This window comes from Panthera tigris, chromosome D3 (assembly GCF_018350195.1).
Source record: "Panthera tigris isolate Pti1 chromosome D3, P.tigris_Pti1_mat1.1, whole genome shotgun sequence".
Classification (NCBI taxonomy): domain Eukaryota; kingdom Metazoa; phylum Chordata; class Mammalia; order Carnivora; family Felidae; genus Panthera; species Panthera tigris.
The window spans coordinates 2542136-2557167 of NC_056671.1; the positions used below are offsets into that span (position 1 = coordinate 2542136).

Genomic DNA, 15032 nt, shown 5'->3' on the forward strand with positions numbered 1-15032 from the left:
TTTTAAACACGTATGTAGTTTCAACCCCCAGAAGACATACACTAAATTGGGTACAAGTTAGGAGAGGTGAGTCTTCAGGGAGAGAAACTTTACATATCCCCATTTGTAACATCTGAATATTTACAACATGCCTGGATTATTTCTTCAGTGAAAAAAAAGATGTTAATTAAAAATTAACAAACCCCCAAAGACATCCCTGAAAGTGTGAGTTTGCTGCCCAGAGTTCTGGCTTTGACTTAGAACGTTTCCCTTGACTAAAGAAGTATATTGAAGCAATTCCTCTGAAACACCGGCAACCTCAAGGACTGAGAAGACAGCCATCCTGCTCTGTGATGTGCTGTCGTGAAACTGGAGGGAGTGAGATCAGGTTGCATTCCAAAGCCTGGGAACCACACAGTGCAGTGCCGAGCGTGTGGTGGTGCCCAGAGCAGGGAACCCGGCCGAATGTCCACAAAGACTAGTCACAGGGGAGGAAGCCCACCCAACTTGCTTTTCTGCAAATACGGGTCCTGCTTGCTCTAGGAGATGATGGCCCCGGCAAAATGGGAAACTTGGACACCCCGTAGACCTTTGAGTCCCCACTCCTGTCTCCCAGTGGGTTGCAAGGGTTGTGTGTTATTTTGCTGTGTTTTTTTTTTTTTTTTTCAAAATCAGAGCTTTGATGAGCGATTGACTAGTGCATGGACCAGATGGAAAGAGGGTGAAATTCAAAATAGTCAGGTGTGCAGGTCTTTGTAAAAATAATGATGATGGGAGCTAAAGTCTGTCTTCTTCTGGGCACTGTATGAAGGACTCAGTGTGCCGTTATATCCGAGAGTCCGTGACGTTCAAGAAAGAACAGGGCTTTCTTCTTGCGCATCTGCTGGCTCATGAGGCGAGTCTACGACGGGAGAGTCGATAACGCGCAGAATGAGTGGGGCGGTGCCTGCGTGTGGGCGGCACAGAGAGCATGTGTGTTTATTGCTTTAGTATCAGACGCAACTACTCTGTCTTTTTAGAAACGGTCATGAGCTGTTCTCTCTTACCGCCATCCGGCTGAGCCATCACTTGGGGGAGCTGTGTCGAGGGATGCTTATTCCATCAAGGCTTTGCTTTTCCAAATGGGACTCGCTGGTTCGCGTGGGGTCGTCATGATCCCCGTGAAACCATGAACAGTGGGCTCACATAATCAGCTGTGGAGCATGTAAGCAGTGCCCTTGAGTGTTGGGGGGCGGTCTGTTCTCAGTAGGAGCAAGGCGGGTTTCCCTCCCCAGTCACCTGGTAGGCAAAAACCAATCCAATGTAGAAGACACCCGTCCGTATACGTATACATATTTCCCTTCTGCCGGCCCACTTGGTTTAATTGCTGGCTTTCCCACTGGGTAGGTACATCAGTAATAAACTAAATCTTTCTAGGATAGCCACTCCTATGCTGGGCTGTCTGTCCCCTTGTCTTCCTTTTTCTATCCGTTATAGAACTTATCAACATAAAACGTGTGTGTGTGTGTGTGTGTGTGTGCGCGCGTGTGCTTTCTCGCTGGAATATGAGTTCCCTGTCAATACAAAACATGTCTTTTTCATCCTTATTTGCATTTGCAGCCCTGTGAACGTCACCTGGAAAGTCCAACGGTGTTTGTTGAAGGCATCATTGAATGAATACACAGACAGTTTGGTTTACTGTGTTATTCGGGACCTGCTTCGGTCACGTATCCAGTCAACGGACACAGTCGCGCATTTACCAAACTGTTTTGTTGGGGGGTGGAGTGGGATACGCACACTCATGGTGCCCGCACGGTTCCATCTGCCAGGCAGCCCTGTTTCTAGCGATTCATGTCTGTTTGAACTGGTGTCTGTGGGAAAGACCGGCCTTTGCACCCTCTTCACGAACGGAGAGTCGGAAGGAAAACTAGGCGCTTAGAAAGACTAAAGCTTGTGTGCAGGAAACACTCAGATCGAAGATGTTTTTCTCTTTTTTAATGTTTATTTATTTTTGTAGGAGAGAGAGACAGAGCGTGAGCGGGGGAGGTGCAGAGAGGGAGGGAGGCACAGAATCTAGAAGGGGCTCCAGGCTCTGAGCTGTCAGCAAGCCCGACGCGGGGCTCGAACCCACAAACCATGACATCATGGCCTGAGCCGAAGTCGGACGCTTAACCAACTGAGCCACCCAGGCGCCCCTCGAAGATGTTTTTCAAAAGTCGTGCAGCCTCTGTCTGGGCTGGCAGAGAAAGCCCAGGGGCCAGGCTCAATAGGAGGACAAGTGCTGAGTTATCGAGGCCCCAGGATAAACGGGACGTCATCAGAGCCAGCAGCCTGCCTGACATCACATGTTGCTTACCCTTTGGGCCAAGCAAGATGTAACGCTCTGTTTTTCTGCCTTCCTTGGGTTCTCCTGAGTTGGTTGGTAGCCAGACTGGTCCCTGCTCTAAGTTATTTTATTTGTCCCTGGAGCTAGTCAAGAAGAGAGACCAGGATGATCTGTAAATAAAGCAGCATGTAATGAAAGCAGCTGAATACAGTTGTGCAGGTTGTATACTGCTCAACTCTAGGAAACTTCACTTCACATCATGGTCTACATGAGTGATGCTGCCCCGGGGTTGGTCAGTGCGCAAGTTGAAGAGGCCTGACTTACAGAGTCCCAGCTAACAGAGGCCACAGGCTGGCGACATTGGCTGCTTCCAGTCCTCACGTGTTTTTTTTTTTTTTTTTTTTTTTCAACGTTTTTTATTTATTTTTGGGACAGAGAGAGACAGAGCATGAACGGGGGAGGGTCAGAGAGAGAGGGAGACACAGAATCCGAAACAGGCTCCAGGCTCTGAGCCATCAGCCCAGAGCCCGACGCGGGGCTCGAACTCACGGACCGCGAGATCGTGACCTGGCTGAAGTCGGACGCTTAACCGACTGCGCCACCCAGGCGCCCCCAGTCCTCACGTGTTTTGAAAAGCCAGGATGGTGTTTTCAAAATTTGTTTTTAAAAGTGAGGCTCTCTGGCCTGTCTCCAGGGTTGCACATTTGGCCACGCCTGCACGGCAGCTGGAGGGAGGGCTCTGCCCCACAGGCGAGGCCAGAGCTCCCAGCCTGACTTGGTCCTTTCTAGTGGTGACAGACCACAGGCAGGGCCTCATAGTGTCCGGTAGCTGAACCGTCTTCTGAGAGCCGTTTACCCCTCACCCCTCCTGCCTGGCGGTGGGTCCTGGCACCCCCAGGCCACACCCCCCAGGCCTCCCCCACTCCAGGCTCCTTCCCCTGGGGCTCTTGGAGATACCTCTTTCTCGTGGGGACAGACTCCTGCCCATGTTTATCGTCTGTCCTACAGAGTTCCCCACAGGGTGCTCCTTTGACAGCCGGGACGTGTGCGTGCAGTCCCTTGCGTCCCTCGCTGATGACGTGACATCAGAAACCGTTTTCTGTGAAGTGACTGGCCTTCCTTCTAAATTTAGCATTACCCCAAACTGGCCACGTGCACACAGGTTCCCTCATCCTCGGGAAGCTGTGAACACACAGAGCTGGCCGGAGACTCGGCTTCTCGTCCACACCCGTCCCCCCCGCCTCGTTGGAACGTGACCTCTGCCCGTCACCTTTATCCACCCTGCACTTGGGAGTCAGTTCGAGCGGGACTTCCTCGTGCACGTTCCCCCCATGGGGTGGGCAGCGTGATTCCACGAGACGGTGGAGAATCTGGGCTTCAACACGTCCGCCTTCCTCTCATCATTTCGACGCATCCCGTCGTGTGTCTGTTGTATATTTTACGCTGCGGTAGTCCAGGTACCAAACCGATAAATGAATATGCCCGTGTTAAGGGTGAATGCTGAACTAATTTACTGGCATGAATGCATAGTAATAGATGAGTATTTGGAACCTGCTGCTTCACATTTCGATTTTACGTACACAGGATTCAGTTTTTCCGTAATGCCACTGCGTGTACTGGGGATCGTCCCACAGCCATGGCACAGAGACTCAGCCAAGCACTTTCCAGTGGTAGAAAGAGGGGCCCAGTGTCACGCGATCCACACAGAGCCGCTAATAACGTCGTTCACAAGCACACGGAGGTACTCGTTGGCCGAGGCAGGGCCAGGACGCGGGGACGGAGAGAAGGTGGCTCTGTGCCTGTAGCACGTGGACTCGGTGGGGAGCCTCACTGTCGTAAACTGTTCCTGGTCAACTAGCCACAGAAGCAGTGCGTGATTGTGGAATACGGCACTGTGGCCATTGCACATGGGCGTATGGGGCAGGTTGTATTGTTTCCACAGTTAATGAGAGAAAACACGTAAACACGGGAGGGGAATTTTTGTTTTTGAAGCTTTGCTTTGGCCCCAAAGGGTTTTCACCCGACTTTGAACCAGTGGGGAAATACAGGTTTCTATCAGCGAATGGGGGAGGCTGCCGTTGACCAAATCCCCCAGGGTAATGAGTGAGCCAGACTAGGAGGGATTGGGTGTGGGGAGCGGGTCACCCAGCATGCACTGCAGACATCAGCCAGCTGTTTCCGTTAGCTGTTTTCCAGCAGGTTCCTGGATGCCGTACTTGGAACACACATGCGTGCACGCACACACACGTTTATATGTGTGCGTGTGTGTGTCCACATATGTGTATGTGTGTAGAGTTGAGCCTTGAGCAACACGGAAGTTAGGGGTGTCGACCCCCTGCCCGGTGGAAAGTTGACAATCCGAGTATGACTTTGACTCGCCCAAACGGAACTCCTAACAGCCTTCTGTTGATCAGAAGCCTTGCCAAAAACATACACCATCGATTAGCACATTCCGTGTGTGTCCTCTGTATTGTATCCTGCGTTCTTGCAGTAGGATAGGCCAGAGAAAATCAAACATTATTAGGAAAACCATAAGGAAGAGGAAACACATTTATGGTCGTGTGCTGTCTTTATCGAAAAAGATTCATGTGTAAGTGAGTGGATGTGTACCTCAAACCCATGTTGTACTAGTGTTAACTGTATACATATACAGATGCGTGCACATAGTCGTGGGTGCATGTGCACTGTAGCTCAGTTGTGTGTTCAAAACACAGCACACCGTGAACCCGAGCAGGTTTTACCCATATCGATCCATAGTACATGTGCCTACTGTGGGCAGAAGTTATGACTTTTCCCTGTCACTACGGTAGATACATTTTCAAGTATAAATGGACAACAGAGTGTCTTTGGAAATCAAGTGCCCTGTTTATCTCTGTGTGATGAGGCTGTCACCGTAACCTGTATTTATTGAGCCACAAGTAGGTTGTAAGACTTCCGTTAATGAATACAAGTGACTCATTTGTCATAAACCAAGGCAGGGATTAGCACTTGGTTCAAGCCCAGTGAAACCAAAGTGCACGTGTGCTAAGAATGATCTTAATGGTTCCAAAAGGCTGCTCGGAGATCACTGTGTAAAAATGATTCACCTGAGGCAGACCGTGCTCAGTATATGCCACAGCTGTGTCTTCGAGGAGTGACCACCCACTTTCTTGTACGCGATCGTGCTTGAAATGCACACGCCATCTCTCTGGAGCCAGGATCCATTCTTCAGTTCGGAACATCTGAAACACGTCCTAGAAATGTGTCTCTTCTCCTGAAAATGTTCTGTGTCTATGAGAGGCAACTTCCCAGCGTCCTGCACTAAATTTCAGAAAGCGTGTCCCCTTAGAAATAATGCCATTCATTATAACTTCAGGTAGCTGCACTAATTATTAGCAACAAAAGCTGGGTACTTCCTGGCTTAAATGATCAGCCAGGTTCCTGCTTGAGCACTTAAAAAGGATTCATGGGAGAAACATTGTCAGAGCTCCACATGACCTACTTGTGAATAAAATGTAAGAAAAACGTGAGCCTGTCCTGTATCAGAAAAGTCTTATGCCCTGATGTGTCCTATAGAATGAAAAGATCACCAAATCCAGGATGATGACCTATTTATTTAAAGCAAATTTGATTCAATAAAATTCCAGTGCACAATAATGGGACAGCCCTTAGAATTCATCTCCGTATAATAGCAGCTGTCCACAGTGAATTGAACTTTTTTTTTTTGCCACCACCTCCCGGTTGCCTGCTATTTAATTGAGTTCCCGCAAGGCAGAAATCCTAGCTTTATTCACCTGCCGATCTCACCGGAGTATCTGGAGTTTCTGGCCTACCGCATGCCCTTCCTGGTTTATAGATGACTGCGTTCCAAGTGTTGGCTTGTACGATGATTATTTAAAACAGAAAGCATGCTATTTTTTTTTTTCACGCAGAAACAAGGCTGTCCATAAAACTCCTAAAACCACAAGCTTCAGCACCGAGGGTCCCACATGAGAGACGATGCCTCTTCTCGTGGTAGAACAGTAACTCAGCAAAGGGAAAAGACGTGTGGGGTGAGGTCTGGGGGGGCCCCACGGCCCTCTCCCGGGGAGTCACTGTGGACGCCCCAAGTCCCTCCAGCAGTAAGTTGTGGCTTCACGTGTTAAGTGTCGTCCACCCCGGGAAGCTGACCCGAGCCTGGATGCCCAGGGCATCCCCCGGGGACTGGTCACTAGGCGCCTCTGGCTGGCACGCACCATAATTCCAGGCTTCCAGAAAGCAAGCGGGTGTCGGACGTAAACCGTATTGTTTGTGCAGACAGGTCGGGCACAGTGGACCCTCTCCTCAGGGGATGGTGGGATCCCCCTGCCCACAAGGCCGGTGCCTGGATGCCAGCCAGGGGCACCCTTGCCACCCGCCTTTCTAGAACGGCAGCCTCAGACCTGCCCTTGACTCTGTGCCACCGTGCGCCTTGAAGGCGTTTCTGTGGGAGGTCGTGTGCATGGTGTGAGCGTGCACCAGGGTTTCAGAGGCTGGCGCCTGGCCTCCCGTGTCCGTGCAGGCACAGCGGTTTCACATCTGGAGGGTGCACCTCGGAGTCTGCCCCTCCCGGACCGTCTCGTCCCCGACTGTGTGCTCGTCCCTCCTCTGCTCTGGCTGCAAAGCCCCTTGTGTGTCCCCCGCACCCCCCGGGGGACCAGGAGGAGCAAGCCCAGCCGCACACACGACTTTCGAACACGAGTCCGGTTTGAACATCAGACGGTTTGCCACGCTTCGTGCATTTTCCTGCATACTTGCCATTCTGTGTGATTTTCCACTTGAAACTTGTCGGAGAGAGAGGAAGGGCAGGCAAGGAGCCTCCTTCCTCACCCACCAGCTTCTCGGGAAGGAGCGAGGCCCCTCCTGTCTGGGCACAGAGCTCTGGGCACATGACTTGCCCCCTGCCTCGGACGGTGGGGAAGAACGAGTGAACGGGCACGGGGTGACACACGCGTGTGTGTAGGGAGGCACGTGTGTGCACGTGCCAAGCGTGTACACGGTGGCACACTTGTATCAGGAAATCTGTGTTCGTGTAAAGTCTGGTGGGCGTGAGACCTCCAGACACGCACGGACCGGTGTTGAGTGGCCGCGGACGTGCGTGGGATCAGAGTACGTGGCTCCTGAGTTCCGTGGGTTTGTGTGATGCTAAGGGTAGCACAGGGCACGGCCCGACCTGCGTGGCCGCCCGGCCAGGTGACGAAACACCCGGGTCTCCTGCTCGTGAGCTGCGTGACGCCCGGGTCCTCAGCCGCTGGGGGGGAATGACAGCGGCACTGGCCCCACGGGCACGTGGCATCGTAGAGGTGAGGCCGCAAGGCCCGTGAAGGGCACCCGGTGCGTGGTGCATGGTCGCTCACAGCAGCCGTGACGGGGACGGTGGGGTGGGAAGGGCACGCAGGGGAGTCGATGTGTCTGTTCAAACCTCTGCGCCTGCGTTCCTGGGGCCCCCACCCCGTCTGAGCTGCAGCCCCCCGCTCTGAGCCGAGGACATCGTTAGGGCATCAGCCAATACAGACGAGGCGTCCTCAGTGCCTGGTGCAGAGGAGACGGTCAGCGGACACGCATGCCGTTTTCCTTCATTTCCCTTTTCTGCTTCGGTCTTCATGGTCTGGAGGTTTGCAGGTGATTCTTTTTTTTTTTTTTTTAAAGTAAATCCACCCACGAGCGCGGCTTTGACCCTCTGTGCCTGCAGACTGTCCGTGCACCGTCCGAGCTCCTCCGTTAAACCTGGGAAGAGCTGGGGGGCAGTCAGGACAGAGGGATTGCAAGGTGACGGCGAGGTGGCGAGGATGTGATTAACACAGGCTCACGCCTGCAGTAGGTTCCCCAGTCCCAGAAGCAGCGGCGCCCCTGGGGTTCCCCTGAGCCGTCTGAGCTGTGCTCTCTCTGTCTCCCCAGGGCCAAGGTGAAGAAAGGCGTGAGCGTCGTGGGGGTGAGAGCCAGCAGCCCTTCCATTTGGGAGGTCACGGAGGGCACGGAGCACACTGGCAAGTACGCACCGGCTGTCATCCTCTGCCAGAAGAAATCCGCGGGCTCGGAAACCGGGTGAGTCCCCGCGGCCCGCGGTAGATTCAGACTCGCACCGCGGCCCGCACCGGCACCTGCTGTCTGTCCGTATCACTTGTGCTTCTCAGAGAGGCGGGCGGAATCCGTCGTTGGGGAAGGGGGGCTGTTCTGCAGACCGGGCCTCCTTAAAATTCCAGCGTAGCCCCGGGGTCACCCGCAGGGGCCGCTCCGCGCAGGTGGGATCTAACCTACAGCTGGGGGTACACGTCGCCGAGGCCTCCCTCCGGCCGGAAGGGCATCTCTGATGAAGCGGCCTGTCCTGCGAGCCTTACACACGAGAGCGTGTGAATCTCTGGCACACGGGCTCCGCGTTTGCCGTGCAGAGTCCAGGATCACGTACGCGATTGCGTTGGTGCGCACGCGTTTTCCGATGCACGGGGAAGTGTCTGCTGTGGGATCATAGGGCATTGTCAGTCACCCGAGAGGCCAATTAAAACTGGAATCTGTGTCTCATACCCAGCAAGTTAGAAACCGTCAACTCACAGCTGGGCAGAGGGACTTGGAAGCTCAGCGCTTCTCGATTTTTATTCCTGTTTCCGGAAGCCTCATTTGGGGCTCTGGAGAATCCCTAGTCTGGTCTCGTATTTTTACCAGTTCTGGGTTGGTTGTGTTTTTGCTCCTTATGTTACTGACCATTGAAAAGTAACAAGCAGATGAACATGTTATTTCTGGTGTCAGGTGATTAGACCTCAGCGTGCAAGTGTTTGGAAAAATACGTTTATTTTCTTTCCATTTACTTATTCTAATCTCGAGGCCGTGGATCCCAACTGATGGCTGCGACAGTGTCACCTAGAAAGGTTTCTTCTGCGTTGTGACGTTAGCGAAAATTAGGAAGCATGGACGGGTGGATGCATGGATAGATACATGACCGGTAGGAGGCAGGTGGGTAGTTAGGCAGGCAATCAGCTTATTTTACTCTTAACTAGAAGAGGAGAGGAATTTGGGAGGAAGGCTCTCGACTAGTCTGTTCTGTTTTCTCTTCTCTCTCTTGCCCTCTCCTCTGTAGGTTGTTGTAAGTAGGAGTGGTTGGAACATCTTCTATAAAATATGAAAAGGTTTGAGCAGTTTTAAACTTTTATGATTTTTTGTTTCTTTTGAGTCCCTGGCCAAGGATTAGCTCAGTTTATCCCGGGCCTGGAGGAGGGAACAAGGAAAATTTCTGAACACGGCTCATCCCCATCAAGGCGTAAGCCGCTTTTCCGTGGGTCAGAACTTCAGGGGCTCCCAAGAATCGCTTTTAACCCTTCTTTAAATGGAACAGAAACTTAGCATCTGCAGAATACACAGAAACACACAAATGTGTGGCGTTTGCCTTTTTTCTTCTCTCCTGTGTATCAGGATCTTGTTCTAAGAAGCAAGTGCCCTGAATGGAATTTCACGTTAGTCCTTCAAAGTCCTGACCCCCTATGGAGAATATTCCTGATCGCTTTGTAGATCCTGATGTCCGTTTTCTGTTTCTTCCTATGGGTCCAGAGGACAGGAAAAAAGCACGCGCATACGCACAGACAGACGCGCACACACTTATGTTATATGCGCATAAACAGTATTCTGCATATGTATACAGACACGACGTGTTTGTGTGTGTACTGAGATGTATGCGTATATCGTGTGACTCTATAGAACATACATACGATGGAGGTGTTAGCGTGTGCTTGTGTGTATGCATACGCTGTTACGTGATTTATCTGTGCTCGCATCTGTCGAGGGGGAAGTTTGTGTTTCGGAATTCGGTTCTCACGCTACAGCTAGGAAGGCTTTGCTCGGCGAGGAGGCTTAAAAGCGGAAGCCGTCTTGGTTTGGGGACACGTCTGTCTCGTCCGCAGCGACGGCCCCAGCCCGACGGCACCCCCTGGTGCACATGGGGCTCCCCACGCATGCTGGTCGGCTGCGGTTCTGGAGCTACACCTCATCTCTGTTATTCTAAGTGTTATGATGCAAATCACACATAGTGAATCCTTTCCAGTACACCTGTTTGAAACAGTAAGGCATATAATAAGGTGTGTGTTGAAGCCTAGGTTGGGGAAAACCCAGAGAAAGGTACTTTTTAAAAGAAAACTTACAGGTTTATTTATTTATTTTTTAAGAGAGAGAGAGAAAGAGAGAGAGAGTGAGCAGGGAGAGGGGCAGAGACAGAGGGAGACACAGAATCGGGAGCAGGCTCCAGCCTCCGAGCTGTCAGCACAGCCCGACGCGGGGCTCGCACCTACAAGCCGTGAGATCATGACCTGAGCTGAAGTCGGATGCTTAACCCACTGAGCCACCCAGGCGCCCCAAGAGAAAGGTACTTTTTTGAGCGGAGGGGTCCAGCAACTGTGATTTCTACCGGAGGAGCGTGCCAGGAAGTTGGGGGAGAAGGCTGAATGTGGGTTGCTTTATCCTGTGAACCATTTGGACCACGAATGGTTTGCTCTGTGCATGTATTGCCATTTAGTAAAATGTAGACAGCTAAATGGACATTTTTTGAATATGATACATTTATTAATACAGTCAACTTTTATCCTCACTTCAGAATTTTTCATCTTCTGTCTGTATGGAATTCAATGACAAAACATCATGTTCCAGGATCTGGGATAGTGAGTGGCCTGGGAGGAGATCTATTTCTCTTTATCTGAAGGATAATTGGAAAACGTATTACAGAGTGGATATTTTACTATTAGAAGGTTTTGCTTCAGAAGTTGTCTTGCTTTATAAATTCTTCCTACTCCCTTTGAATGTTTTTTTTAGTTATTCTTAAAAGTCAGAATCAGATCATCAGAATGTAAAGAGGCAGTCTTAATTAGCTTGAGAGTCATGGATTTTGTATTGCTAATAATTCACCACGGATCACGAAGTTGTGCTAATGAAGTTAAATCACTGTGACAGGTGTAATTTTATGGATTAAGGAGACACTTGTGGTCGTGATGAATTCAGTAGGAAGGAGTGAAGATCTCTCATCTGAGTTGAAATACATCCTTTCCTTTCTGGAAAAGTTGGGTTGCTGAAAACCTTATCATAGTATTAACATATGAATGTTATCACAACTCTCTGGTCTTTTTTTTTTTTTAATTAAACCAATGTGCTTGGCCATGTAAAACTACTGTCTCAATGTGTGTGTGTGTTTAACATTTTTATTTATTTTTGGGAGACAGAGAGAGAGAGAGAGAGAGAGAGAGCAGGGGAGGGGCAGAGAGAGAGAGGGAGACATAGAATCTGAAGCAGGCTCCAGGCTCTGAGCTGTCAGCACAGAGCCCAACGCGGCTCGAACTCATGGACTGCGAGATCATGACCTGAGCCGAGGTCAGAGGCTGAAATGACTGAGCCACCCAGTGCCCCTCTCTGGTCTTTTTTGACTAAACATAGCCAAGAAATAGTGTGGAACAGGGTAGAATAACTAATGTCCCTCCATCAAATTCCTCACTAAGGCACAATGTGAACCGAGATCAATGTATGACAAAAGCTGTGTATTTGTTTTTATTTATTTAGAGAGAGACAGAGACAACGCAGGTTGGAGAAGGGCAGTGAGAGAGGGAGAGAGAGTCCCAAGCAGGCTCCGCACCACCAGCAGGGCTGATGACTGGGGGCTGGAACTCACGAACCGTGAGATCATGACCTGAGCCAGAATCAAGAGGCAGACACTGAACCGGCTGAGCCACTCGGTCGCCCCAAGTCGTGAATTTTTAATCTCTTTGCTCTTCCCTGCATAGATGAGTGTTGTCCAGAGTTTGCCGCCGTTGCATAGGTGGGGCATAGATATGGGTTTGAATCAACTTGAGCGACAGAAGCTTCCATGGTTTTCTGTTCTCCGGCAAGACTTCGATGCACATGCTCATCTACCTTGTCTTTATAGCACCTGTCCTTTGTCAGCAGATCGTAGACAGGAAGTGCACAGCTGGAATGAATCTTTTTTTAATAACTGTCCATTTATTGTATATGCACTAATTTCATGTGTATCGTAGGTAGTATTTTTCACTTTAAGAGGTACATATTTTAGATAAATACGTGAACTGCTATAAAGACAATTGATATTTCAAGTACAGACCGATGTACAAAACCATGAATGTATGTTCAAAGGGAGGATTTTCTGGCATCGATTAATGTATCTCAAACTGTATTTGTTAGGATTATTTGATTATTTAATTTTTATTGCAGAAAAGAGTGACTTAAGCAAGACAGAGGTTTATTTCTCTCCCACCCAGAAAAAGCCTACTGTGGGTGGGTGGGCTGGGGCTGGTATGACACTCCCTGGCACCTCCAGGGTCCCAGGCCCCCTCTTCCACACGTACCAGTGCAAGGACTCCGTCCTCACAGATGAAGATAGCTGCGGGGGTGCCGGCCATCACACCTGCCCTCCAGAAGAGGGTCTTCTGAGCTGGGTCAACTCCCTTTCAGCAACTTTCCTGGAAACCCATGCCAACCCCCAGTTCTCTCTCACATTTCCTTGGCCAGGACTTAACCAAGTGGCTGCACCAGATGTCAAAGGAAAGTGGGAAACATCGTTTATTACAGACAGTGGTATGTCCAGCTCAGAACCATTTTTCTGCTCCAAAGACAGAAGAACAGACGCAGTGGGTTGGGCAGCCCGAATCCTCTTTCTCAATTTATAATGAGCAGATGTTGTGGCATTTCCAGGAGGGCGATGACAAGCTCATGGTACCCGGTGATCTCCTTCCCTCTGCCAGGCTCCTACGGAGGTTTCCAGAGAAACGTAAGGCGTAGGGAGGCCCGCCTAGCAACGCACCCGAAACGTCATGCACGTGTTGGCGACTTAGGGAAGAGTTTGTCCAGGTGAAGACAGGACTGAGCTGAACGAGGGTGCAAAGGTGGCCAATCCCGAGAGAGCCGGAATGTGAGTGGACACCCGGACAGAAGAACCAGGAGCCGGACGCACACGGCAGGCCGGGGCTGGCGAGCCTCACTCTCTGGACAGGCGGCTGCAAGAGGCCAGGGGGCCCTGGCCTGCCCAGGAGCAGACAAAATACCACCCTGAGCGAGAATTCGGGGGAAACCCTCGAAAACCAGAGGCAAAGCCAGAACTGCCCGCATGAAAGGGGGGATATTGTGCGCTGGTCGGCATTCTCACGTTTGTATCATAAGAGACGGATCCGGCCGCGGGAGGAGAGGCCGCGGAACCAGGCAGGGGGTGAGAAGATGGGCTGCCGTGGCCGTAGAAACAGATCAGTGGGGTCGAGCCAAAGGAAACTTCAGAGGAGAGCGTGAGAAAGAGCTGGAAATAAGGAGAACCCCCTGAAGCCCAGCCAAGTAAGAGTATACAAAGAAGCAGGCAGAGCTAACCTGTTACCACAAAGTCGAACCCTGCTAGTTATGCCCCTGGGAGGAGCTAACCTAGTTACCACCAGGTCGAACGCGGCTAGTTACCCACCCAGGGGAACCGAAAGCAAAAGTCCGCGGAAGGGCCGCCGCTCAGACCTTCTCGCCAACACACCCACAGCAGCCGGAAGGCGGACGGCGGCCCAGTGCGGTGCATCCACGCACGGGGACGTCGCTCGGCAGTTACGTGGGGAGGAGTGCCGGGCCCTGTGCAACGCGGGTCGGCTTTGAAGGTGCTACAGCCCGCGACACAGGCCAGCTGTGGAAGGCCACGCGCTGTGTGGCTCCTCTTAGACCATGTGTGCAGAGCGGCCGGTGCCCAGAGACCTGTGTCTGAGCTGCTCGCCGCTCTGGGTTTGAGCCTGACCGCCGCGGACGGGGGTGTCTTCCCGAAGTAGTAAGGATACCGTCCCACGCGCTGTGGATAAGCCAGAGCCACTCACTCGGGCAGTCTAAAATGGCGAGTGTTACAGCGAATGAATTCCGTCTCGATCAATGTGTTGTAGAAGTCGGCAGACGGCAAGAGCTGACACGGTCATACCGATTTTGCGTGTAAGTGAAAAGAGGGCAGGAAAGATCAAGGCCGGACCGAGCAGCATGTTGACACTGCTCAATCCCAGATGGTGACGCCACGTGGGACCCGTGTTCTGTCCCCTTCACGTGCTCTGTGTGTATTTCTGAAAATTCCCATCGTGAACGTGGGCCGTTTCTGACTTGGGAAAAGAGAAGGTATGGAAGACTGGGATAAAACATAAGCTGCATTTCACCGTTAAAAATCTCGTTCAGCAGAGTCCTGGATGTTGGTCCTTGTCATTGCTGAATGGAATACGGGCTGTTTGGGGATGCTTTGTCCATCTGCAGGGGTGCCCAGATTTGAAGCCAGCAAGATCTGGCCTCTTGGTTTCTGGCAAAAACAGCTTGTAACAGAGACCTTGTAGGTTGTTTGTCAACGCTCCATTTTGCTTTACAAAGCCAAGTTTGAATCGTTGCACTTGACTGCTGCTTGGCCATGCCGAGATCACAGACCCAGGGATGGAAAATAAAAACCTTGAGATTGTTTTTGCATTAATTCAATAATTTGATTAGATTTATTTTCTGGCAGTCTGTCACCAGCGAGACAGTTCAGCTCTTCTGACGTCCAGAACCCGGGCTTAACAACAACAAAGTCTTTCCTGTTCAAGTGTGATTTGTCTGATGCCTTAAATGATTGCATCATCCTTATCAGTGACTTAACGGATTACGACATGCATCCACGGTACCGTTTGAGTGATAATTCCTTCACAAAGGGTGGAAGGAATGCGGGCACCCTTCAGGAAGAGCTGAGAGCGTGTTTCTCATTTTCACGCTGGCCGTCTCACATCTCACCACCACAGAGGTG

At 51.1% G+C, this 15032-nt stretch overlaps 1 protein-coding gene across 1 annotated transcript in view; it reads left to right on the plus strand.

Annotated features, from left to right (window-relative positions):
* LOC107180358 (transmembrane protein 132D-like) overlaps window positions 1–15032 on the plus strand; it is a 279778-nt gene that overhangs the window by 54737 nt on the left and 210009 nt on the right. The window contains exon 2 of the mRNA XM_042962802.1: window positions 8180–8326. Coding sequence (XP_042818736.1) covers window positions 8180–8326 — 147 coding nt within the window. The remainder of the gene's footprint in view (window positions 1–8179; window positions 8327–15032) is intronic.